Below are 27,030 nucleotides of genomic sequence, written 5' to 3' on the forward strand. Positions count from 1 at the left end.
GTCTTTATTTTTTATTTTATTTTATTTTATTTATTTATTTATTTACTTACTTATTTATTTATTTATTTAATCTTCACCCGAGGACATTTTTCCATTTTTTGTACAGATAGAGTGGGAGGGAGAGAGAGGAAGAGAGAGAGAGAGGGAAACATCAATGTGAAAGGGACACATTGAGTGGCTGCCACCCACACGACCAACCAGGGCCGGGACAAACTGCAACTGAGGTACATGCCCTTAGCAGGAACCAAACCTGGGTCTCTCTGGACCGCAGGTGGACGCTCCAATCGCTGAGCCAAACCGGCCAGGGCTGAATGCTTGTCTTTAAAATAAATGAATAAATCTTCTACATTAGTGAGTAATATTAGTGAATAATAGGACATTACTGCAAAAATATTTTATTTTTGTGAGAACATTTGTTCAAGCAAAAACCTCATAAAAAGATGGTGACCATTGATCATTCAGCCCACATTTCATAGTTTATTGCGAAATATACTATTCACGACACCAGTGAAGGTGGACCAAAACATTTTTTTCTTCTTTCTATTAATGTTACATAGTGTTAGACTTGAAAATTGTGAGTCTGTTATGTTCTTTGACATTAACAAGAATGTTGGTTTCAGATAATTATTATGCCAACTTTATCAGTTTCAAGCCTTTTGCTTCCCAAGGCAAGCAACATGTAGAAAGGAATCCTCTGTTTCCCCATTTTTTGTTTTTCTTCTCTGATTTGTCACATGATACCTTGTAATGATAGATAACAAAGATATCTACTTAACCAATAGTAGCAAAAGTTAATTGAAACTACAGAGAATATAGAGTTTTAGTTCCGATTTAATGATAGATTAATTTATGTGTTATGCTTAGATACTTTGAATTAGCAATTTTCTATATTTAAATGAATTTTTAAACCAGATTTTTAAAAGGAGGGGGTGTTTATTTATTTATTTATATATTTATCCTCACCCGAGGACATTTTTTCCATTTTTTGTTCAGATAGAGTGGGAGGGAGGGAGGGAGGGAGGGAGAGAGAGAGAGAGAGAGAAAGAAACATCGACGTGATAGGGACACGTCGAGTGGTTGCCACCCACACATCCCAACCAGGGCCGGGTACAAACTGCAGCCGAGGTACATGCCCTCCAGCGGGAGCTGAACCTGGGTCTCTCAGGACCACAGGCTCTAACCGCTGAGCCAAACCGGCCAGGGTGGAGGAGGCCTTTTTAAATGTTACAAGTGCGCTTACTATAAAGAACACAAAAATAGGATGCAGTGCTTAAAAAGCTTGTTGGAGTTTTGGGTGTATGGGCAGAGCTTACAGATTTTTGGGGTTCCCTTAAAATGATGGTGTGGGCAGGTAGTGTTTTTGCTGGGGACTCCTAAATGTCACTATTTTTAAGACTTTTTTTTTCCCTTCAGATTTTTGCCTGGGGATATAAACTTGATTGCTGGCATTTTGGAGCTAGATTGGCAGGGTAGGAAGACAGGCTGAGTCTCATCACTCCATGTGTTGACTTTTCAGTTATATCCTTCACCCCTACCCCTCCCTATGCTTGGTTTACCCAGGTTTAGAAATTCTCTTTTTCAATTTGATTCTGCCTCTGTCTGTTTCAAAGGTAGAGTAGGGTTAGTTCTCTGACTACATTGGCTGTTAGGGAGTAGAGTCTAGGAAAGGAGGGTTAGGTGAACGTAAGGAGGTCTGCTCTTTACAGACTTTCACATATTCTCTTTATACTTAGTCTCCTGTTTCATACCTACACTCCAAAGTGTCTGTTGTCTCTTATTCTGAAACATTCTAGGGTTCTTTGGGGTGGACTTACTTTGTTACTCATTAGTATCTTCCTTGCACCGGCTGTTTGACCTTGTTTTCCTGTGCTAAGTCATTTTCTGTTCCTTCCAACTGCTTTCTTTATATATTGTGGTCTCATGGTTTCATGGAAGGTGAAGTATGTTTCTGTTGTTTTCCTGGTTATATTTTTGGGTGATTTGGCGGTGAAAATAGGACAAAGAAGTTTTTCTGCCATCTTGAATCTGCAAAAGTCTTCAGCTTATCTTTATAAGTTTATCTTTCACCTTTTCTTCACATGCACTCAGTATTTTAGCCATCTGAATATTTTAATTTCTCTGTATGAAGCATGATCTTTTGATCCTTTGTGTCTTTGTATGAGTCTAGAATGCTTATTTCCCCATTTGCCTGATCAGTTTTTGTCTGTCAATACTCACAATTCAGTCCTCTAAGAAGGATTTTTTATTACATCCCCCAAAACTGATATAGGTGTTCCTTTCCTGATTCCTATAACATTTTTGTCATGCTACTAATAATATTCAAGTAGAGTTGTTTGTCTCCTAGTCTAGGTTATGAGTTTTTGTGAAGGTAAGTTCTCTCATATCTATGTACTCATTGGTTATTATGGTTTCTGGAATGGTGTAGGTGCTCAATAGTATTTATGGAATAAATGAACCAAATAGATTTTATTATACAATCTTCTCAGTAATAAGTTAAAATGCATACTGTAGTATCATGTGTATTGTATTACAGTAAGTCCTTACCTGATGTCATTAATAGGTTCTTGGAACTGCAGCAAAACGATATATAATTAAACCAGTTTTATCATAGGCTAATTGATATAAACAAAAGTTAAGTTCCTACAACATCTCATCAAAATTATAATCAAACAATATTGAATGAAATAATCATTTTCAAGGACCTGCTGTAGTTTCTTCATTCATTTAAATAAGTTTTTTTTTTTTTTGCAAGCATGTACTAAATGCTAGGCACAGCCAGCTGAAAAGCATATAAACAAATATATAAAATAATCATAGGTGATGATAAATGCTAAGGTGTCATATTTTATTTTTTCTATCTATAATATGTTATTTAAATTCTTAATTTTAGGTATCACTGCTATTGATCCAAAACACTGAGAAAGACCATAAAATAAAAGAGTTAACATTGCTGCTAGAGGAATCCAGAGATAAAGTTAATCAATTGGAAGAAAAAATAAGTAAGAATTTATATAATAAAATGTATCAATATGTCTTATGTATTCCTGTTGTTATATTTTAATTTTTGGCTTTCATTATAATTTTGTTATAATGCTTTCTAGTGCTGTAATTTCCAGCCTGGGGTGCACCAGTTCAAGGAGAGCATAATATTAGAATCACGTAGGGAGCTTTTGCAAAGTACATACACTCCTCTTTTTCCTTTTCATACTCTCACATTTTTTAGTTTCAACAAAGTGTTCCATATAAACAGGGACCTATGTCCTTTTGTTCACTAATGTATTCTAAGAACAATGCCTAGCACATATTAGGCACTTACTAAATATTTTATGAATGAATACTCTGAGTTCACAGTGGAGGGAATTATTAATTATTTCTGGAGCAAGACATTTGGAAAGGCATTAGGGAAAAATTGTTTGTTGACCTAGACCTTAGATAACTAAAGATCATGAGTCTGTAAATTGAAGGAGAGTGTAGGCGGAAGAAATGGCCTGTGCAAGTCATGAAAATGTGAAAGTTAAGGTATATTTGAAACACTAATTAGTGTGTCTATATCTATAGCCCTGGCCGGTTTGGCTCAGCGGTTAGAGCGTCGGCCTGCGGTCCAGAGAGACCTGGGTTTAGTTCCCGCTAAGGGTGTGTACCTTGGTTGCAGTTTGTCCCCAGCCCTGGATGGGTCGTATGGGTGGTGACCACTCGATGTGTCCCTTTCACATCGATGTTTCTCTCTTTCTCTCTTCCTCTTTCTCCCTCCCACTCTGTCTGAACAAAAAATGGAAAAATGTCCTCGGGTGAGAATAAAAAATAAATAAATAAATAAATAAAAATAAAATTCAGATAGATGAGACTGGAAAAGGATGTTTGGATCAGATTAAGAAAGATCTTGAATGTCATGTTATGTTTAATCTATCGTATTATTGAATTTTTTCCAAACTTGTTCAAGTGGCAGGGCACTTGATAGCATAATACCCTTTGTGAAACACTGCACATTTTAGAACATCATAGATCTTGTGGCATTTGTCACTTTTCTCTTAAAAACCTTTCTTCTTTTATCCTCACCCGAGGACGTTTTTAAATTTTTATCTTCAGATAGAGCGGGAGGGAGAGAGAGAGAAACATCCATGTGAGAGAGACACATAAACTGGTTGCCATCCACACAACCCCAACTGGGAGGGGGGACAAACTGTAGCCGAGGTACATACCCCTAGCGGGAACTGAACCTGGGACTCTGGTCCGTGGGCCGACGCTCCAACTGCTGAGCCAAACCGCCCAGGGCTTAAAACCCTTTCTTTTTTCACATAGCAAATAATTATCTGGTTCTCTCTAATTTAGGCCTGCTCATCTCATGTTACTGTCATTACTAGTATATCCTATACTCTAGATACATTGAAATCACTTAACTTCCCCTACATTTTATGTTCTTTCTATCTCACCATCATGATCTTGGCTACTTTTCCTGTGGTGTTTGGCTGTTGCAGCCTTGCTAAGCTGCCCTTTTCCTTGTCCTTTTTGCTAGAGAGAGCGTTTTTTGGAGCTTTCTTGGTCTCTGACGATTGGTCTTTCCACGCTGTTGGCTTCTTTAGCTCTAAGTCTAGAATATGTGAGGCAAGCAAACACAAAACACCCCCACGCCCCTGCTGGGGTCTCACCACTTGTTTCTCAGGTCTAAAGGCCTCTAAGCTGGTCTGTCTTCTCTCCGCTTTTCAGAGTCTTCTTATATTTGTTTTATGTATAACGTTGAGAGTTTGGGTTGTACTTGGGAGGCATAGGGAAAAATATATCTATTCCATCTTCCCAGAAGTCGAAGTGCTAGTGTCATTACATTTTATGGTTCCAATATTTACCCTTCACTTTGAAAGTTATATCATCTGTTTCTATTTTTTTAGAAGATACTACAACATGGATTGATTACTGTTCTCTTTTTAAAAAATATATGGTCTCTATTTTAAAAATATGTTTTTATTGATTTTAGAGAATGAGGAAGGGAGAGGGAGAGAAAGAGGGAGAGCGAAACATCCATTGGCTGCCTCCCACTGGGATTGAACTACAACTTGGGTATGTGCCCTGACTGGGAATTGAACCTACATTCTTTCAGTGCATGGGTAGATGTTCCAACTAACTGAGTCACAGCAGCCAGGGCTGGATTCTTTTTTAAAATTTTCTTTCTCCTTTGTTGATTTTGGAGAGAGGAAGGGAGAAAGAAAGATAGAAACATTGATGAGAGAGAACATGGATTGGCCGCCTCCTGCATGCCCCTTACTGGGGATTTGGCCCACAAGCTGGGCATATGTCCTAATTGGGAATTGAACCGGCGACCTCTTGGTGCATGGGTCGATGCTCAACCACTGAGCCACACTGGCAGTGCTGATTACTGTTCTTTTTCAATATGTTTTTATTGCTTTTTTATTTTTATTTATTCATTTTTTTATCCTCATCCGAGGACATTTTTGTATTTATCTTCAGATAGAGCGGAAGGGAGAGAGAGAGAGGAAGAGAGAGAGAAACATCGATGTGAGAGAGACTCTCACATCGAGTAGTTGCCACCCACACGACCCCAACTGGAGCCAGGGATAAACCGCAACTGAGGTACGAGCCCTTAAGGGGAACCAAACTGGGGACTCTCTGGTCCTCGGACTGATGCTCTAACCGCTGAGCCAAACTGGCCAGGGAGTTTTTATTGCTTTTTTAGAGAGAGAGATAGAAACATTGATGTCAGTGAGAAACATCGATTGGCTACCTCCTGCATGCTCCCTCCTGGGGACTGAGTATGCAATCCAGGCATGGGTTTCAATGTATAAAGTTAATACATTTACCTTCTTGGGTTATTTAAGGACTTTAGAACATTAATTACATTTAGTTCTGTCCCCTTCTATTTTTGTTTTGTATTTTAATTCTATCCACAGGACATTACTATTGCTGTTTTATTTATGCAGTGTTTATTTGTTTCTAGCTATGTATTTTCTTCTTTTATTGCTCTTAATTCTTTTTTTTTTTTTTTTTTGGTATCAGACCTTTCATATTTTTTTTTTTTTTTTTTTATCCTCACCCGAGGATATTTTTCCATTTTTTGTACAGATAGAGTGGGAGGGAGAGTGAGGAAGGGAGAGAGAGAGAGAAACATCGACGTGAAGGGACACATCGAGCGGCTGCCACCCGCACGACCAACCAGGGCCGGGGACAAACTGCAACCGAAGTACGTGCCCTTAGCGGGAACCGAACCCGGGTCTCTCCAGACCGCAGGCCGACGCTTTAACCGCTGAGCCAAACTGGCCAGGGCCAGACCTTTCATTTAAATCATATTACATCTTTTCTGTCTTAAAGAGGACTATTTAGAATATTTTTTAGTGAGAATATACTTGAGATACTCTCACTTTATTTGCCTGAAAATTTGTTTATTCTCATCTGTGAAGGATATCTTTGTGTGATGTGTATTTCTAAATTGGCACACTAAGTAATTTCTAGAAATTTATTTTAGCACACTGAAGGTATCATTCTGCTTTCTTTGAACTTTGTTGATTGGAAGAAAGTTGTCAGTCTTATTTTTAAAAATTGAGTTTATTGGGTTGACATTGGTTAACAAAATTATACAGGCTTGAAGTGTGCAACTCAACAAAACATCAACCTTACTCTGCATCATATGCCTATTGGCCAGAGTGAAATCGCTCTCCATTCCTGTGTGTCCCCTCTGCCCTCTTCTATCCTCATTCTTTTCCTCTGGCTGTCACCATACTGTTGTCTGTTTATGTTTTTATATATATAATTTTTTTTGCTTAATCACTTTTTTTCACCCAGCCCACCAATATCCCCTCCCCCCGAGAGCTGTCAGTCTGTTCTATGTATCTATGCTACTATTTCTATTTTGTTTGTTAAATTAGTTTATCCATTAGATTCCACATTAAGTGAGCACATACGGTATTTGTCTTTCTCTGACTGGCTTATTTCACTTACCATAATAATCTCCAGGTTCATCCATGCTGTCACAAAAAGTAAGATTACCTTTTTATGGTGAGTAGTATTCCATTGTGTAAATGTACCACTGCTTTTTTATCCACTCATCTACTGATGGGCACTTGGGTTGTTTCCAGACCTTGGATATAGTAAATAATGCTGCAGTGAACATAGGGTTGCATATATTCTTTCAAATTAGTGTTTTGGGTTTCTCTAGATATATTCCCAAAAGTGGAATTGCTAGGTAAGAAGGCAATTTCATTTTAAAATTTTTGAGGAAACTCCATAGTTTTCCACAGTGGCTGCACTAGTCTGCATTCCCACCAACAGTGCATGAGGGTTCCCTCTTCTCCACATCCTCACCAGCACTTGCTTTTTTTTTTATTTTTTATTTTTTAACTTACCTTTATTGTTAAAGGTATTACAGATGTCCCTCCTTTTTCCCTCCCTTTCCCTCCTCCTCCCTACTCCCACCCACCTCCTGCCTTCCCCACACTATTGTCTGTGTCTATTGGTTATGCATATATGCATATAAGTTCTTTGGTTTCTCTCTTCCTACCCTCTCTCCCCTCTTCCCTTTGAGGTTCATCAGTCTAACAGCCAATTTGTACTTCTTAATACCTTCATCTTTTCCACCCAACTCCGCTCCCATCTGGCAACCAACAAAAAGTTCTCTGTTTCTGTTCTGCTTGCTCATTTTGTTTGTAGATTCAATTGTTGATAGATATGTATTTATTGCTATTTTATTTTTCATATTTTTTTTATCTTCTTCAAGAAGACCTGTCAACATTTTATATAATACTGGTTTGATGGTGGTGAACAACTTTAGCTTTTTATTGTCTGGGAAACTTTATATGGCCATCGATTCTAAATGATCGCTTTGCAGGATAGAGTAATCTTGGTGGTAGGTTCTTGCTTTTCATCACTTTAAATATTTCTTGCCACTCCCTTCTGGCCTGCAAAGTTTTTTTTGAGAAATCATCTGACAGCCTTATGGGAGCTTCGTTGTAAGTAAGTAACTGCCTTTCTATTGCTGCTTTGAATATTCTCTCTTTGTCTTTCGCATTTTATGATGTGTCTTGGTGTGGACCTCTTTGGGTTCATCATGTTTGGGACTCTCTGTGCTTCCTGGACTTGTATGCCTGTTTCATTCTCCAAGTTAGGGAGGTTTTTCTGTCATTATTGTTTCAAATAGGTTTTCGATTTCTTGTTCTCTCTCTTCTCCTCTGGCACTCCCATGATGTTGGTATGCTTGAAATTGTCCCAGAGGCTCCTTATACTATCCTCATGTTTTTGGATTTTTTTTTTTCTTTTTGCTGTTCTGATTGGGTGTTTTTTGCTTCCTTATATTCCAAATCGATGGTTTTCTTCTTGGCTTCATTTACTTTACTATTGATTCCCTGTAAATTAGTCTTTATTTCATTTAGTATATCCTTCATTTCTGATTGGTCCTTCATTTATTATGCTCTTAAGGTCCTTACTAAGTTCCTTGAAATTCTCACTAAGTTCATTGAACATCCTTATAAGCACTGTTTTGAACTCTGTATCTGTTAGATTGCTTATCTCCATTTCATTTAGTTCGTTTCCTGGAGTTTTGTTCTGTTCTTTCATTTGGGACATGTTTCTTTGTCTTCTCATTTTGGCTGCCTCTCTGTGTTTGTTTCTATGTATTAGGTAGAGTTGCTATGTCTCCTAGGCTTCCTAGGGTGGCCTGTTGTAGTAGGTGTCCTGTAGGGTTCAGTGGCACAACCTTCCTGGTCACCCAGCTGGGCCCTCAAGGTGCACCCCTAGTGGGGACTTTACACCCTTCTGTTGTAATTGAATTTTGATTGCTGTTGACAAGTCAATGGGAGGGTTTTACTCAGGCTGATCAGTTGCAAGGACTGGCCATGCCCACTAACCACCGGCCTCTGACTACTTTGGAGGATCAGCTGTGCCAGGGCCCACCACACAGAGCAAGACTTACTTCAGCAGGGTTCTGGTACCCACTGAGTCCACTCATTGAGTGTGTCACTTGTGGAGGTGGTTGGGTGGTGATGTTTTGATGTGTTATGAAGCTGTCCACTAGGTGTGCTGGCTGTGGGTCAAGGTCAGCCACTGCCTGTGTTCTATCTGGGGCCACCAGCCATAAGCTACAAAGTAGTCTGCTGATGGCTGCTTCTTGTGCTGGGCTTAGAGGTGCCTAGACAAAGCGAAGCTGTGAACCAAGGCTGGCTGCTTCTAGTGCCAGGTCTGGGGCCACTCAGCGAAAGGTATGGGGCTTGCTGTGGCCAGATGCTACTTGTTTGAGAGAATTTAGGAAAATCTGAAGCAGCAGCCAAAACATGGCAATTATATGCTAAAGCCACTGAAAACAGCTTGGGTGGGCCTGAAAGTTGGGTGAGATAGGGCCTCAGGGAATCACCAGGGTGGGGCAAACAATGTGAGCCAGGTTGCTGGTGTCCCAGATATGGTGGCTGTTCGGGGCTGTCTGCCGGCCTTGTGAGGGAAGGGCTCACCAAAGGAACAATGACCTCCTCCAGCACGTCTGTCTGGGAGAAAGCTGCCTCTCCAGCCCTTGCCCTGATGCCAAACAATTCATTTCTTTCCTGTATATGTCTGGCACCTTTCAAGCTGCCTCTTCTCAGCTCTGGAGCCTGGAGGGTGGGAGTCTGAGTAAGTCCCTGAGGGCCCTTTAAGAGGAACTGCCTGGTGCTCCAGAAGCCTCAGCTTCCTTTAGCCTCAGTTTCCACTGGTTTTTACAGCCAGAAGTTATGGGGACTTTTCTTCCTGGCACTGGAACCCTAAGCTGAGTAACTGGTGTGGGATGGGACCCCTCACTCCTCAGGGAGGACCTTTCCAGCTGAGGTATTTGTCCTGATTTTTATCCGCCACACATGGGCGTGGGACCAGCCCATCTGCGCCTCTGCCCCTCTGCCCCTCCTACCAGTTTCAGTGTGGCTTCTTTGATTTAGTAGTTGGAAGACTTCCATTCAGCTCAATTTCAGGCGATTCTGAAGGATGATTGTTCTGTAGTTTAGTTGTAATTTTGATGTGGTTGTGGGAGGAAGCAAGTACTGCATTTACCTATGCCACCATATTGACCAGAAGTCAGCACTTGTTTGTTGATTTAGCCATTCTGACAGACAAGAGGTGAATCCCTCATTATGATTTTACTTAGCATTTCTCTGATGATTAGTGATGTTGAGCATCTTTTCAAATGTCTATTCGCCATCTGTATGTCTTCTTTAGAGAGGTGTCTATTCAGATCCTTTGCCCATTTTTTTTGTTTTTATTTTATTTTAATTTTTTGCAATTTTTATTAATTTATTTTTGTTCCATTTTTTTTTTTGTTATGTTTCTCTTCCCTCCCCCTAGACACTCTCCTCCCAATCCTGCCACCCCACCAGCATTGTTGTCTATGTCTATTGGTTACACATATATGCATATAAGTTCTTTGGCTTATCTCATCCCATCCCCCTACTCCCCTTCTCTGAGGTTTGTCAGTCTGAACCATACTCCTTTGTATGTCTCTGGGCCTATTTTGTTCATCACCTACTCTGTTCATTATATTCCACAAATAAGTGAGATCATGTGGTATTTTTCTTTGATTGGCTTATTTCGCTTAACATAATGCTCTCCAGGTCCCTCCATGTTGTCTCAAAGGATATGAGATCTCTGTTTTTTACAGCTGCATAGTATTCCATTGTGTATATGTACCACAGCTTTTTTATCCACTCATCTGTTGATGGACACTTTGGCTGTTTCCAGATCTTACCAATTGTAAATAGTGCTGCTATGAACATAGGAGTACATATATTCTTTCTGATTGGTGTTTCAGGCTTCTTAGGATATATTCCTAGAAGTGGGATCAATGGGTCAAATGGCAGTTCAATTTTTAGTTTTTTGAAGAGACACCATATTGTTTTCCATAGTGGCTGTGCCAGTCTGCATTCCCACCAGCAGTGTACTAGAGTCCCCTTTTCTCCACACCCTTGCCAGCAAATGTCATTTGATGATTTGTTGATGGCAGCCATTCTGGCAGGTGTGAGGTGATATCTCGTAATTGTAATTTGCATCTTTCTGATGATTAGTGACATTGAGCATTTTTTCATATGCTTCTTGGCTATTTGTATGTCCATTTTGGAGAGGTGTCTATTTAGGTCCTGTGCCCATTTTTAAATTGGGTTCTTTGTCTTCCTTTTGTTGAGTTGTAAGAGTACTCTATATATTTTGGAAATTAACCCCTTATCTGATGTATCATTGGCAATTATGCTCTCCCATATAGTTGGTTCCCTTCCCATTTTGATGCTTGTTTCTTTTCCTCTGCAAAAGCTTTTTAGTTTGATGTAGCCCATGTATTAATTTTTTCTTTGTTTCTCTTGCCTTAGTCATTGTATCAATGAAAATTCTACTGCATGTGATGTCTGAAATTTTGTTGCCTACATTTTCTTCTAGGATTTTTATGGATTCACAAATTACATTTAAGTCTTTTATCCATTTTGAGTTTATTCTTGTGTATGGTGTAAGATGGTGGTCTGGTTTCATTTTTTTGCATGTAGCTATCCAATTTTCCCAATACCATTTTTTGAAGAGGCTGTCTTTACTTCATTATATGCTCTTGCCACCTTTGTCAAATATTAATTGAACGTAATGTCTTGGGTCAATTTTCGAGTTCTCTGTTTAGTTCCATTGATCTATGGGCCTGTCTTGTGCCAGTACCAGGCTGTTTTGATTACAGTGGCTTTGTAGTATAACCTCATATCTGGTATTGTGATCCCTCCTACTTTGATCTTTTCAAGATTGTTGTGGCTATTCAGGGTATTTTTTTTGGTTCCAAATAAATTTTTGAAGCATTTGTTCTACTTCTGTGAAATATGTCGTTGGTATTTTAATGGGGATTGCATTGACTCTATAAATTGCTTTGGGTAGTATGGACATTTTAATGATGTTAATTATTCTACTCCATGAACAAGATATATGTTTCCACTTTTTTATATCTTCCTCTATTTCTATTTTCAATGTCCTGTAGTTTTCTGCAAAAAGGTCTTTTACTTCTTTGGTTAAGTTTATTCCTAGGTATCTTAATTTTTTTGCTGCAGTGGTAAATGGGATTGTGTTTGTTTAAAACTCCTCGCCTGAGGATATTTTCCCATTAATCTTTAGATACAGTGGAAGGGAGAGAGGTACAGAGGGAGAGAGGGAGGGAGAGAAAGAGAGAAAAACATTGACACGAGAGAGACATATGGATTGGTTGCCTCCCACACAACCCCGACTAGGGCCTGGGATGAATCGCAACTGAGGTATGTGTGCTTGATCGGAATTGAACCCGTGACTCATTGGTTCATTGGCAGATGCTTTAACCACTGAGCTAAACTGGCCAGGGCTGGGATTGTTTTTTTAGTTTCTCTTTCTTGTTCATTTCTAGTTCATTATTGGTGTATAAGAATTCCGTTGATTTCTTTCTTTTTAATCCTCACCCGAGGACATTTTTGTATTTATCTTCAGATAGAGCAGGAGGGAGAGAGAGAGAGGAAGAGAGAGAGAGAAACATCGATGCGAAAGAGACACATCAACTGGTTGCCACCCACACAACCCCAACTGGGGCGGGGACAAATTGCAACCAAGGTATGTGCCCTTAGTGGGAACCAAATCCCGGACTCTCTGGTCCGCGGGCTGATACTCTAACCGCTGAGCCAAACTGGCCAGGGCCTGTTGATTTCTTGATGTTAATTTTGTATCCTGCTACTTTGCCGAATTTGTTTAATAAATATAGTAGATTTTTTTTTTTTTAATCCTCACCCGAGGACATTTTTCCATTTTTTGTTCAGATAGAGTGGGAGGGAGAGAGAGGAAGAGAAAGAGAGAGAGAAACATTGATGTGAAAGGGACACATCGAGTGGCTGCCACCCTCACGACCAACCAGTGTTGGGGACAAACTGCAACTGAGGTATGCACTCTTAGCGGGACCCGAACCCGGGTCTCTCTGGACCATAGGCAGACGCTCTAACCACTGAGCAAAACCGGCCAGGGCAAATCTAGTAGATTTTTGATGTAGTATTTAGGGTTTTCTATGTACAATATCATGGCATCTACAAATAATGACAGTTTCACTTCCTTCTTTTCAATTGGGATCCTTTCTATTTTTTTCTTTATGTCTAATTACTGTGGCTAAGACTTCTAGTACTATGTTAAATAAGACTGTTGAAAGTGGGCATCCCTGTCTTATTCCTATTTTTTTTTTTATCCTCACCCAAGGACATTATTTCTATTTTTTGTTCAGATGGAGTGTGGGAGGGAGGGAGAGAGAGAGAAACATTGACGTGAAAGGGACAGGTCAAGTGGTTGCCACCCACACGACCCAACCAGGGGACAAACTGCAACCGAGGTACATGCCCTTAGCGGGAACTGAACCTGAGTCTCTCCGGACCGCAGGCCAATGCTCTGACCGCTGAGCCAAACTGGCCAGGGCATTATTCCTATTTTTAAGGGAACTGCTTTTAGTTTTTGCCCATTGAGTATGATGTTGGCCGTAGGATTTTCCATATATGGCCTTTATTATGTCATGATATGATCCCTTTAATCTCACATTGCTGTGTTTTTATCAGAAATGGGTGCTAGATTTTGTCGAATGCTTTTTCAGCATCTGTTGATATGATCATATGGTTTTTCTTTCATTTTGTGTATGTGGTTTATCACATTTATTGATTTGTGAATATTGTAGCAGTCTTGCATCCATGACATGAATCCTACTTGGTCATGGTGAAAAATTTTTTAAACATATTGCTGGATCTGATTTGCTAATATTTTGTTAAGGATTTTGGCATCTGTGTTCATCAGGGATATTGGCCTGTAGTTTTCTTTCTTTGTAGTGTCTCTTTTTAATCCTCACCTGAGGACATTTTCCCATTTTTTGTTCAGGTAGAGTGGGAGGGAGAGAGAGGAACAGAGAGAGAGAGAGAAAAACATCGATGTGAAAGGGACACATTGAGTGGCTGCCATCCTCATGACCAACCAGGGCCGGGGACAAACTGCAACCAAGGTACATGCCCTTAGCGGAAACTGAACCCGGGTCTCTTGGGACCACAGGCCGATGCTCCAACCGCTGAGCCAAACTGGCCAGGGCTCTTTGTCGTGTCTTTATCTATTTTTGGAATTAGAATTATGCTGGCTTCATAAAATGAGTTTGGAAGTCGTCTTCTTGAATTATTTATTTATTTATTTTAATTTTTTTTTTATTCCCCCATTGACCCCCTCCTCCCCACTCCCACCCCGCTCCTGCCTTTTCCCACACTGTTGTCTGTGTCCATTGGTTATGCATATAAGTTCTTTGGTTTATTTCTTCCCACCCCCCAACCCCCTTCCCTTTGAGGGTTGTCAGTCTAGCAACCAATTTGTACTTCTTAATCCCTTCACCTTTTTCACCCATTCCCCCACACCCCCTCCCATCTGGTGACCAACAAAATGTTCTCTGTATCTATGAGAATGTTTCTGTTCTGCCTGTTCATTTTGTTTGTAGATTGAATTGTTGATAGATATGTATTATTACCATTTTGTTTGTTTATATATTTTTATCTTTTTCTTCAAAAAGACCGTTCAACATTTCATATAATAACAGTTTGGTGGTGATGAACTCCTTTAACGTTTTCTTGTCTGGGAAACTCTTTATGTGGCCATCAATTCTAAATGACAGCTTTCTTTGCAAGATGGAGTAATCTTGGTTGTAGGTTCTTGCTTTTCATCACTCTGAATATTTTTTGCCACTCTCTTCTGGCCTGCAGTTTCTTTCGAGAAATCAGCTGACAGCCTTATGGGAACTCCCTTGTAGGTAACTAACTGCTTTTCTCTTGCTGCTTTTAAGATTCTCTCTTTGTCTTGAACCTTTTGCATTTTGATGATGATGTGTCTTGGTGTGGGCCTCTTGGGGTTCATCTTGTTTGGGACTCTATGTGCTTCCTGGACTTGTATGTCTGTTTCCTTCACCAAGTTAGGGAATTTTTCTGCCATTATTGTTTCAAATAGATTTTCAATTTCTTGTTCTCTCTCTTCTCCTTCTGGCACTCCCAAGATGCGAATGTTGGCTCACTTGAAGTTGTCCCAGAGGCTCCTTACACTTTCCTCATTTCTTTGGATTCTTCTTTCTTTTTGGGTATTTTTTGCTTCCTTATATTCCAAATTGATGGTTTGCTTCTTGGCTTTGCCTTCTCTACTATTGAATCTGTGTAAATTATTCTTTATTTCAGTTAGTGCCTCCTTCATTTCTGACTGCTCCTTTTTTATGCTCTTGAGGCCCTCGCTGAGGTTCTCATTAAGTTCATTGAGCATTCTTATAAGCAGTATTTTGAACTCAGCATCTGTTAGGTTTCTTATCTCCATTTTGCTTAGTTCTTTCCCTCGGGGTTTGTTCTGTTCTTTCATTTGGGACCTGTTTCTTTGTCTCCTCATTTTGGCTGCCTTTATGTGTTTGTTTCTATGTATTACTTAACAAGAGGTATGGGGCTATCTGAGACCAGATGCTGCTTGTTTGAATGAATTTAGGAAAACTTGAAGCAGAATCCAAGACAGGCCAATCCTATGGTAAAGCAACTAGCAACAGCTTGGGTGGGCCTCAGGGAATCACCAGGGTGGGGAAACTAGTGTGAACCAAGTTGCTGGAGTCCCAGATATGGCAGCTGTATGCTGCCCCAGGGACGGGCTCAACAAAGGAACAAAGGCCTCTGACAGCACATTTGTCCCAGAGAAAGCCCCCTCTCCAGCCCTTGCTCCAATGCCAAACAGCTCAGTTCTTCCCTGTATGTCTGTGGCGACCCTCGAGCTGCCTCCCCTCCAAGCTTAGAGGGAGTGAGTCCGAGTAGGTCTGTGCGCCGGCTCTTTAAGGGGAGCTGCTTGGGGCTCCAGCCGCCTCAGCCTCCCTGAGCCTCAGTTCCCACTGGTTTTTCCAGCCAGAAGTTATGGGGACTTCTCTTCCTGGCACTGGAACCCTGAGCGGGGTGCCTGGTGTGGGACAGGGACCCCTCAGTCCTCAGAGAGGACCTTCCCAGCTGAGGTGTCCTGATTTTTATCTGCCACACGTGGGTGTAGGACCAGCCCTTCTGCCTCTGCCCCTCCTACCAGTCTCAATGCAGCTGCTTTTTAAATTCCGTAGTTGTAGGACTTCCATTCAGCTTGATTTCAGGCGGTTTTGAATGATGGTTGTTCTATAGTTTAGTTGTAACTTTGATGTGGTTGTGGGAGGATGCAATACAGCATTTACCTATGCCCTCCTAAATTTTTTAGAGTAGTTTGAGGAGAATGGGTGTTAGTTGTTTGAATGTTTGGTAAAACTCCCTTGTGAAGCTGTCTGGCCCCGGGCTTTTATTTTGTTTGTTTGTTTGGTTTTTAATCCTCACCCGAGGATATTTTTCCATTTTTTGTACAGATAGAGTGGGAGGGAGAGAGGGGAAGGGAGAGAGAGAGAGAAACATCGACGTGAAGGGACACATCGAGTGGCTGCCACCCGCACGACCAACCAGGGCCGGGGACAAACTGCAACCGAAGTACGTGCCCTTAGCGGGAACCGAACCCAGGTCTCTCCAGACCGCAGGCCGACGCTCTAACCGCTGAGCCAAACTGGCCAGTGGCCCCGGGCTTTTATATGCTGGGAGTTTCTTGATTACATCTTCAACTTTCTTAGTTGTTATTGGTCTGTTCAAGTTTTCTATTTCTTCCTGGTTCAGTTTTGCGAGACTATGTGTTTCTAGAAATTTGTCCATTTTGCTTAGATTGTCCAATTTGTTGGTGTATAGTTGTTCATAGTATTTGTTAACGATCCTTTGTATTTCTGTGGTGTCAGTTGTTAACTTCTCCTCTTTTGTTTCTGATTTTGTTTATTTGGGTCTTCTCTCTTTGTTACTTTTTTTTTTTTTTTATCCTCACCGGAGGGCATTTTTGCATCTATCTTTAGATAGGGGGGGAAGGAGAGAGGGAGGAAGAGAGAGAGAAACATGGATGTGAGAGAGACACATGGACTGGCTGTCACCTACACAACCCCAACCGAGCTGGGGACAAACTGCAACCAAGTTACGTGCCCTTAGTGGATACTGAACCCAGGACTCTGGTTCACAGGCTGACGCTCTGACCGCTGCCCCAAACCATCCAGAGCTCTCTTTGTTTCTTGGTGAGTCTAGCCGAGAGTCCATCAATCATGTTTATCTTTTCAAAGAACCAGCTCTTTGTTTCATTGATTGTTTGAATTGTTTTTTAGACTCTATGTCATTTATGTCTGCTCTGATGCTTACTATTTCTTTCCTTCTACTTGCTCTGGGTTTTTCTTTTTAGTTGCCTTCTAGTTCTTTAATTTGTGAGGTTAAATAGTCAATTAGAAAATTTTCTTATTTCTTGAGGTAGGCTTGTAGTGCTATGAACTCCCTCTCAGGTCCCATAGATTTGTGTTGTTGTATGTTCATTTTCATTGATTTGCAGGAAATTTATTTCTTCCTTGATCTCCTTGGTAACCCATTTATTGTTTAACAACATACTGTTTAGTCTCCATGTGTTTAAATTTTTTGCTGTAATTGATTTCTAGTTTCATGCCATTGTGATCTGAGAAGATGCTTGATATGATTTCAATCTGGAAAAGAATGTGAATTCTGCACATTTGGGGTGTAATTCTCTATAGATATCTATTAAATCCATTTGATCTGTTGCATCATTTAGAGTCTGTGTTTCCTTGTTAATTTTTTGTCTAGAGCAGCTGTTCTTAACCTGTGGGTCGCCTGAGACTATTGGAAAACACATATTTTTGATGGTCTTTGGAACCAAGACACCACTCCTCTATCTGTCTCCAGGCGGGTCTGCCCACATGCAGACATGCCCACATACATCATGAGGAACTGTATTAAAGGGTCACAGCATTAGGAAGGTTGAGAACCACTGGTCTAGAGGATCTATTCAGTGATGTCTGCGGGGTGTTGAAGTCCCCTGCTATGATTGTATTGTTGTGGATTTCTCTTTTGAAGTCCTCCAGAAGTTTTAAAATATATTTTGGTGCTCCTATGTTGGGTGCATATATGTTTACCAAAGTTAAATCTTCCTGTTGGATAGATTCTTTCAATATTATGTAGTGGCTTTTTTTTTGTCTCTAGTTATGGCCTTCATTTTGAAGTCTGTTTTATTGGATATGAGTATTGCTACCCCAGCCTTTTTCCCCTTTCCGTTTGCTTAGAAGATTTCTTTTCCCATCCCTTCACTTTCAACTTATGTGAGTCTTTTGTTGTGAGGTGAGTCTCTTTTAAACAGTATATATATGAGTCATGCTTTCTTATTCAGGCAGCTACTCTGTGTCTTTTGATTGGAGCATTCAGTCCATTTACATTTAAGTTGATTATTGATATGTACTTATTTATTGCCATTTTTGTTTATTGTGGTTATATTTTTCTTCCTATTTCTTCTACTAATTACAGCAGTGCTTTTAATATTTCTTGCAGTGCTGGTTTGGTGCTAATGTATTCCGTTAGTGTTTTGTTTTGTCTGGGAAGGTCTTTATTTCTTTTTTTTTTTTTTTTTTATCCTCACCCGAGGACATTTTTCCACTTTTTGTACAGATAGAGTGGGAGGGAGAGAAAGGAAGAGAGAGAGAGAGAGAGAAACATCGACGTGAAGGGACACATCGAGTGGCTGCCACCCGCACGACCAACCAGGGCCGGGGACAAACTGCAACCGAAGTACATGCCCCCAGCGGGAACCGAACCCGGGTCTCTCTGGACCGCAGGCCAACACTCTAACCGCTGAGCCAAACTGGCCAGGGCGGAAGGTCTTTATTTCATCTTCTATTTTGAATGCTAGCCTTGCTGGATAGAGTAGTCTTGGATTAAGATCCTTGTTTTTCTTTACCTTGATTACTTCATGTCATTCCCTTCTGGCCTATAGTGTTTCTGTTGAGAAGTCAGCTTATAGTCTTATGGGGGTTTCTCTGTAGGTAACCTGTTGCTTATCTCTTGCTGCCTTTAGGATTCTCTTTTTGTCTTTAATTTTGGGCATTTTAATTACTATGCGTCTTGGTGTGTGCCTGTTTGGGGTCTTCTTACTTGGGGCTCTCAGTTCTTCTTGAACTTGAATGCCTTTTTCCTTCACCAAATTAAGAAAGTTTTCTGTCACTATTTCTTCAAATATATTCTCTAACTGTTGCTCACTTTCTTCTTCTGGAACTCCTAGCATGCCAATGTTGTTCTATTTCAACTTGTTCCCACAGTTCTCTTAAGCTGTCTTTCTGTTTTGTTTTTTGTTTTCTGATTGGGTGATTTTTTTTTCTACCTTGTCTTCTAATTCACTGATCTGGTCCTCAGCTTCCTCTACTCTGCTGGCTATTTCTTCCAATGTGTTCTTTGTTTCTGCTATGTCATTCTTCATTTCCAGTTGGTTGGTTTTCAATGTTACTATATCTTTACTCATGCTGTTGAGCTTCCTCATTATCATCACTCTGAACTCTGCCTGTGATAGCTTACTTGCATTTTATTCATCTTTTCTTCAGTATAGTTCTCTTGTTCTTTCATTTGGGATTTGTTTCTTTGTTTCACCATTATGGCTGTCTCAGTGAGTTTTGGAGCCTGCCAAATTCTTCCTATGGGTATTGGTGTTTCACTGATTGTTGCTCCCTCTTCTGGGTTTGGATGAGTATGGGAGGACCCATGTTAAACACCACTGTTACATCTTCCTTTCTTGGATAGATTTGCAAGCCCAGGAAAGGTTCAGTTATCCTCTAGCTTTTTGCCTGGAGGCTATTGGTCTCAGTTACCTGATGAGCCTTGGGTTGTAGCCCTCAATTGAATGAAAAACTGCCTCAGGTGTTCAGGGTAAGAGGATTTCCAGAGGGTGGGGAAGATGCTTGGGGGCTTTTAATGAGCCTCATTATGCATTTCTCTGGCCTGGGATGGTGGTGTTAAATTCCTGAGGGAGGGGTTGTTGCTTTTCCCTGGGGCTCTTGCAAGGGGCTCTTTGAGTAAGATGGCTACTGTCCAGTGAGGGAGTGATTCAGCAAAAAACTCCCATTGCCCTCCCAGCTCTCCAAGCTCCTGAGTGTCCACTCAGTTCTAATCCAGTCTGCCCTCCCTCTGCTAGAGCCCAAGATGAGTGGCTGTAGCTAATTTAGTGCTCTGTCCCAGCCTTCTGCACTGAGGTGCCAGTTTGGGATTTTAACCTCGAGGGAGGTTTTCACAGCTAAAATAGCTGCTATCTGTGGGCTCCCAGCCTACCCTCTCACACCTCTGCAGTTTCTGCCAGGCTCAATTTAGTGTCCTTTTTCTGTCCTTGGTTGTATGGGTCCTCTCCAGCTGCTTTTCTGTTGCTTTTTCTCGATGATTTGTCATTGTTTTAGTTGTAATTCCAGTTTGGTCCTGGGAGATGGTCTGTGTACCTTCTATTCACTCTGCCGCCATTTTGGAATTAGGTCAATTTTTTTTTTTTTTTTTTTTTTTTTTTTTTAATCCTCACCCGAGGACATTTCTCCATTTTTTGTACAGATAGAGTGGGAGGGAGAGAGAGGAAGAGAGAGAGAGAGAGAAACATCGATGTGAAGGGACACATCGAGTGGCTGCCACCCGCACGACCAACCAGGGCCGGGGACAAACTGCAACCGAAGTACATGCCCTTAGCGGGAACCGAACCCGGGTCTCTCCGGACCGCAGGCTGACACTCTAACCGCTGAGCCAAACCGGCCAGGGCTTAGGTCAATTTTTGAATTGGATTGTTTATTTTCTTGGTGTTGAGTTGTATACGTTCTTTATATATTTTGGATATTAACCCCTTATCAGATTTATCATTGGTGAATATGTTCTCCCATTCAGTCGGTTGCCTTTTCATTTTGTTGATGGTTTCTTTTGCTGTACAAAATCTTTTTAGTTTGATGTCATCCATTTGTTTATTTTTCTGTCTATCTAACTATTGAACCTTTGAAGGTAAGGTGGCTTTTACCTCTTGTGGCTATTTAGCTATATTTTTATTTTAGTTTATTTTTTCCATCACCATTATTCAGATGGTTTTTGCCTTATTTTTAGTATTTTCAATATGATATGTTAAGATAGGGGTTTAATTTTATTTTACAGGTTCTGGATTTTGTAAATTATTATTTCTTTTCTTTATTATATCTTTCTTTAAAAGTGTGTTTGTTTTATTTTGTTTCCTCTCCTTTTCGGACGTTGAATAAAAAAATGTTAATTTTCTAACTTTGTCTTCTGTGAGTCTTAATCTTTTCCATATTTCCACAGTTTTGCATTTCTATGCCTTATTCCGGATGATTTCTTTTAACCTATCTTGTTCACCAATTCTGTCTTCATTTCCCACCCACTAAGAACGCTTCTCTACCTTAAATAGTCTTTGGGTGTTCATATTTCTTTTTCTCATCCCACCACGATTTCAAATCAAAAGTCCAACTTTCCAGGATCTGCAAATCCCCTCAGGAAAAAAGCAGGTTCTTTCTTTGTCTTCCATCTTCAGATTTCTTTCCCTTCACTTTGGCCTGGTAATTTCTTCTTATTTTGTCAGGAATTTAATGATTTTAATACTCTTTATATTTGATCTTTTTACTCCCTTTCTAGAGGAATGTTTGGATGACATACCTCACTCATTACTCCATTAGAGTTTTCAACTTTAATTTTATATATGTCATTTATAGAAGTTTTGCTTAGTTTATGGACATCTTCCTTACCTCTTTTCCTTTTTACAAAATTAATAGAATACTTATTTTTTAAAAACCTACAGTCAGTAATTTGAACATCTGAAATCTTTGCAGGACCAAGTCTGCCTTTTGTTTATTCTGCTGACTCTGTTCATGGTGCTTTGTTTCCTCTTGTGATTTTTATTGTGAGGTCCTGTAACTTCATCTGTAGAAATTCTTTAAGGCCTGAATTGGAAGTATATTTTTACAGAGAAAATTTGAATTTGTAGCTCTGGGATGCTGGGAGAATCCAGGGGCACTTCTTTTATTTTTTATCCTCACATGAGGACATTTTTTTTTGTCCTGATATTTTGTTCAGATAGAGTGGGAGGGGGAGAGAGAGAGAGAAACATCGACGTGAAAGGGACACATCAAGTGGTTGCCACCCACACAATCCAACCAGAGCCGGGGACAAACTGCAACCGAGATACATGCCCTTAGTGGGAACCAAACCCAGGTCTCTCTGGACCGCAGGCTGACGCTCTAACCGCTGAGCCAAACCGGCCAGACCCAGGGGCACTTCAAATTAAGTTTTGGCTTGAAGCTTTTTAGGACATTCAAACAGCATACATTTAGTTCTGACACATGCCTAAGGACTAATTTGTGATTATAATTTTTCAGAGGAGACATTTGATTACCGGACTATAGTAAATAGTATCACAGTGGACACCACAGTGTTTCATTATCATTTTCCTCTCTCCAGATCTACTTTCCCTATTTTTCCCCCCAAAGTTGGAGCGCTCACTCTTTCATTTCTACACAGATTTTTCAGTAATTAAAAAAAGTGTATTAACATGAAACATCATTTTGTTGCTTAACCTTCTTTATTGTCTTTCATGGTCTTCATGACTTATGAAGTTTATACTTCTGAGGAAGTCATGCTCTTGTCCTTATTTTATTTCCAGTCATATCTGCTATGATTTCTCCCTCAATACTTATGCTATTGAAATACATTTTCTTTAGTCCTTAGAGTACATCATTCTATCTCTTTTATTTTTGCCTTTGTACATTCTCTTTCACCTGTCTGTGATCTTCTTTTCTCCTTCAACTCCCATTACTCTTATTGATTCTTACTGGCTTTCAAATGTTTCAATTCAGCTGTCATTTTCTAGAAGCCTTCCTTGAAGTTTTTTTCTTTCTCCTCTTACTTTTAACCTTTACTGAGCCTATTTGACTTAGGTACCCCTTCTATGTATATTCCCAGAACGTCTAGTGAATACCAATCAGCACTAACCATTTATTAATTTATTTTTTTGCCTGCCTGCCCATTTATATTGTAGATACCAGAAATTTTAAGGTTCAGTTTCTAGCATACATCATCGTCGTCGTCGTCATCATCATCATCATCCTAGTATTTAACATTTTTTGAAAATACACTAGATGCTGTGTGGTTAAACATCTTAAATAGCATTATCTTTTTAATCCTAACAGCAATCCTGCAAGATATGAATAACTACCATTATTCTCATTTTTCAGGTGGGGAAGTTAGAGACAGACTTAGTACCATGCTTAAGACTAGCTAGCTAGCCCTGGCCGGTTTGGCTCAGCGGTTAGAGTGTTGGCCTGTGGTCCAGAGAAACCCGGGTTTGGTTCCTGCTAAGGGCACGTAACTCGGTTGCAGTTTGTCCCCGGCCCTGGTTGGGTCGTGCGGGTGGCAACCATTCGATGTATCCCTTTCACATCGATGTTTCTCTCTCTCTCTCTCTGTCTCTCTCCCTCCCACTCTATCTAAACATAAATGGAAAAATGTCCTCAGGTGAGGATAAAAAAAAAAAAAAAGACTAGCTAGCTAATAAGAATAATTTGAACCTAGGGAAGAGTATGAACTTTATTCCCTTTGTGTTTTTATGAGACTTAAAAGTGAATGCATACATATAAATCACAGAGACTGGTATCTGTAAACATTAGTATTCAGTAAACATTAGCTATTAAATGGAGTCAAAAGCTTTTAGAAATAATATTTAAATAAATTAATGTATTTAAAAATTAGACTATCAAGATAGCAATACTAAAAATAAAATCAACATTTTATTTTTCACCATTAGGAGACACATTACTTTTAATGTGTTTGTGTATAATTCTTTCTTTTCATATGCACAACTTATGTGAGTACTTTTTTTTATTAATTAATTTTTGTTACAGATGTTTCTCCTTTTCCCCCCACTGATCCCCCCTCCCCCTCCCTCTCTGCCCTGTCCCCAGCTTTGTTGTCCATGTCCATTGTTCATGCATACATGCATATAAGTTCTGTGGTTTATCTCTCCCTCACCGCCCCCATATCTGGGGATTGTCAGTCTGTACCCCACTTCCACGTCTCTGGGACTACCCCATTCCTCAGACTGTTATGTTCATTATATTCCACAAATAAGTGAGAGCATATGATACTTGTCTTTCTCTGTTTGGCTTGTTTCACTTAGGATGATACTTTCCAGGTCCCTTCATGTAGTCTCAAAGGATAAGAGATCTTTCTTTCTTATAGCTGCGTAGTACTCTATTGTGTATATGTACCACTGCTTTTTTATCCATTCGTCTACTGATGGACACTTGGGCTGTTTCCAGATCTTAGCTATTGTAAATAGTGCTGCTACAAACATGGGAGTACATATCTTCTTTCTGATTGGTGTTTCAGGCTTCTTAGGGTATATTCCTAGAAGCAGGAACACTGGGTCAAATGGAAGTTCAATTTTTAATTTTTTGAGGTAATACCATATTGTTTTCCATAGTGGCTGCACCAGTCTGCATTCCCACCAGCAGTGTAGTAGAGTCCCCTTTTCTCCACACCCTCGCCAACATTTGTTGTTTGATGATTTGTTGATAGCGGCCATTCTGACAGGTGTGAGGTGGTACCGCATTGTTGTTTTAATTTGCATCTCTCTGATGATTAGTGATGTTGAGCATTTCTTCTTATGTCTCTTAGCTATTTGTATGACCTATTTGGAGAGTTGTCTATTTAGTTCCTCTGCCCATTTTTTAATTGGGTTCTTTGTCTTTCTTTTGGGGAATTGTATGAGCACTCTATATGTATAGGAAATTAACCACTTATCTGATATATCATTGGCAATTATGCTCTCCCATACAGTGGGTAGCCTTTCCGTTTTGATGATTGTATCTTTGGTTGTGCAGAAGCTTTTGAGTTTGATGCAGTCCCATGTGTTCATTTTCTCCTTTGTTTTTATTGCCTTAGGTGATGTATCAGTGAAAATTCTGCTGTGTATGATGTCTGAAATTTTGTTGCCTACATTTTCTTCTAGGATTTTTATGGATTCATGAGTCACATTTAAGTCTTTTATCCATTTTGAGTTTATTCTTGTGTAGGGTGTAAGTTGATGGTCTGGTTTCATTTTTCTGCATGTAGCTGTCCAATTTTCCCAACACCATTTATTAAAGAGGCTGTCCTTACTCCACTGTATGCTTTTGCCACCTTTGTCAAATATTAATTGAATCTATAGATTGCTTCGGGTAATATGGACATTTTAATGATGTTAATTCTTCCAATCCATGAACAGGGTATGTGCTTCCACTTTTTTATATCTTCCTCTATTCCTTTTTTCAATGACCTGTAGTTTTCTGTGAATAGGTCCTTTATTTCTTTGGTTAAGTTTATTCCTAGGTATCTTAAATTTTTTGCTGCAATGGTAAATGGGATTGTTTTCTTAGTTTCTCTTTCTGTGAGTTCATCATTAGTGTATAAGAATGCCATCGAGCCCTGGCCGGTTTGGCTCAGTGGTTAGAGCGTCGGCCTGCGGTCCGGAGAGACCCGGGTTCAGTTCCTGCTAAGGGCATGTACTTAGGTTGCAGTTTGTCCCCCGGCCCTGGTTGGTCGTGCGGGTGGCAGCCACTCGATGTGTCCCTTCACGTCGATGTTTCTGTCTCTCTCTCCCTCCCACTCTATCTGTACAAAAAATGGAAAAATATCCTCGGGTGAGGATAAAAAAAAAAAAAGAATGCCATCGATTTCTTGACGTTAATTTTGTATCCTGCTACTTTTCCAAATTCATTTATTAAGTCTAGTAAATTTTTTATGGAGTCTTTGGGGTTTTCTACGTATACTATCATGTCATCTGCAAATAATGACAGTTTCACTTCCTCCTTTCCAATTTGGATCCCTTTTATTTTTTCTTCCTGTCTGATTGCTGTGGCTAAGACTTCCAGTACTATGTTAAATAAGAGTGGCGAAAGTGGGCATCCTTGCCTTGTTCCTGTTCTTAAGGAAAATGCTTTTAGTTTTTGCCCATTGAGTATGATGTTGGCTGTAGGTCTTTCATATATGGCCCTTATTATGTCTAGATATGATTCCTCTATTCCCACATTGCTGAGCATTTTTATCAGAAATGGATGCTGGATATTGTTGAAGGCTTTTTCGGCATCTATTGATATGATCATGTGGTTTTTATTCTTCATTTTATTTATGTGGTGCATCACGTTTATTGATTTGCGAATATTGTACCAGCCTCGTATCCCTGGGATGGATCCCACTTGGTCATGGTGGATAATTTTTTTGATGTATTGCTGGATCCGATTTGCTAGTATTTTGTTCAGGATTTTGGCGTCTATGTTCATCAGGGATATTGGCCTGTAGTTTTCTTTCTTTGTAGTGTTTTTTTCTGGTTTTGGAATTAGAATTATGCTGGCTTCATAAAACGAGTTTGGAAGTCTTCCTTCTTCTTGAATTTTTTGAAATAGTTTGAGGAGAAAGGGTGTTAGTTCTTCTTTGAATGTTTGGTAAAACTCTCCTGTGAAGCCATCCGGCCCTGGACTTTTGTTTGCTGGGAGAGTCTTGATTACATCTTCAATTTCTTCTGTTGTTATTGGTCTGTTTAAGTTTCCTATCTCTTTCTGGTCCAGTTTTGGGAGACTATGTGTTTGTAGAAATTTGTCCATTTCGCTTAGATTGTCGAATTTGTTGCCATATAGTTGTTCATAGTAGTTGTTAATGATCTTTTGTATTTCTGTGGTGTCAGTTGTTACTTCTCTTTCATATCTGATTTTTTGTATTTGGGATCTCTCTCTTTGTTTCTTGGTGAGTCTAGCTAAGGGTCCATCAATCTTGTTAATCCTTTCGAAAAACCAGTTCTTTGTTTCATTGATCCTTTGAATTGTTTTTTTGGACTCTATGTTGTTTATTTCTGGTCTGATCTTTATTATTTCCTTCCTTCTGCTTGCTCTGGGCTTTTCTTTTTGTTTGCTCTCTAGTTCTTTAAGTTGTGAGGTTAGATAGTCTGTTAGAGATTTTTTTTTTGTTTTTTGAGGTAGGCCTGTAGTGCTATGAACTTCCCTCTCAGAACTGCTTTCGCTGCATCCCATAGATTTTGTGTTGTTGTGTGTTTATTTTCATTGTTTTCCAGGAAGTTTTAAATTTCTTTCTTGAGCTCCTTGGTAACCCATTCATTGTTTAATAACATGCTTTTTAGCTTCCA

The 27,030-nt window shown here is 39.8% G+C and overlaps 1 protein-coding gene across 2 annotated transcripts in view; it reads left to right on the forward strand.

The window, feature by feature from the left end:
• The window catches only part of SYCP1 (synaptonemal complex protein 1), a 111,085-nt gene that overhangs the window by 15,434 nt on the left and 68,621 nt on the right, over nucleotides 1-27,030 (forward strand). For both annotated transcript variants that reach the window (XM_036272419.1, XM_036272420.1), the window contains exon 11: nucleotides 2,891-2,999. In XM_036272419.1, coding sequence (XP_036128312.1) covers nucleotides 2,891-2,999 — 109 coding nt within the window. The remainder of the gene's footprint in view (nucleotides 1-2,890; nucleotides 3,000-27,030) is intronic.

Source organism: Molossus molossus, unplaced genomic scaffold (genome assembly GCF_014108415.1).
Source record: "Molossus molossus isolate mMolMol1 unplaced genomic scaffold, mMolMol1.p scaffold_m16_p_20, whole genome shotgun sequence".
Lineage (NCBI taxonomy): Eukaryota > Metazoa > Chordata > Mammalia > Chiroptera > Molossidae > Molossus > Molossus molossus.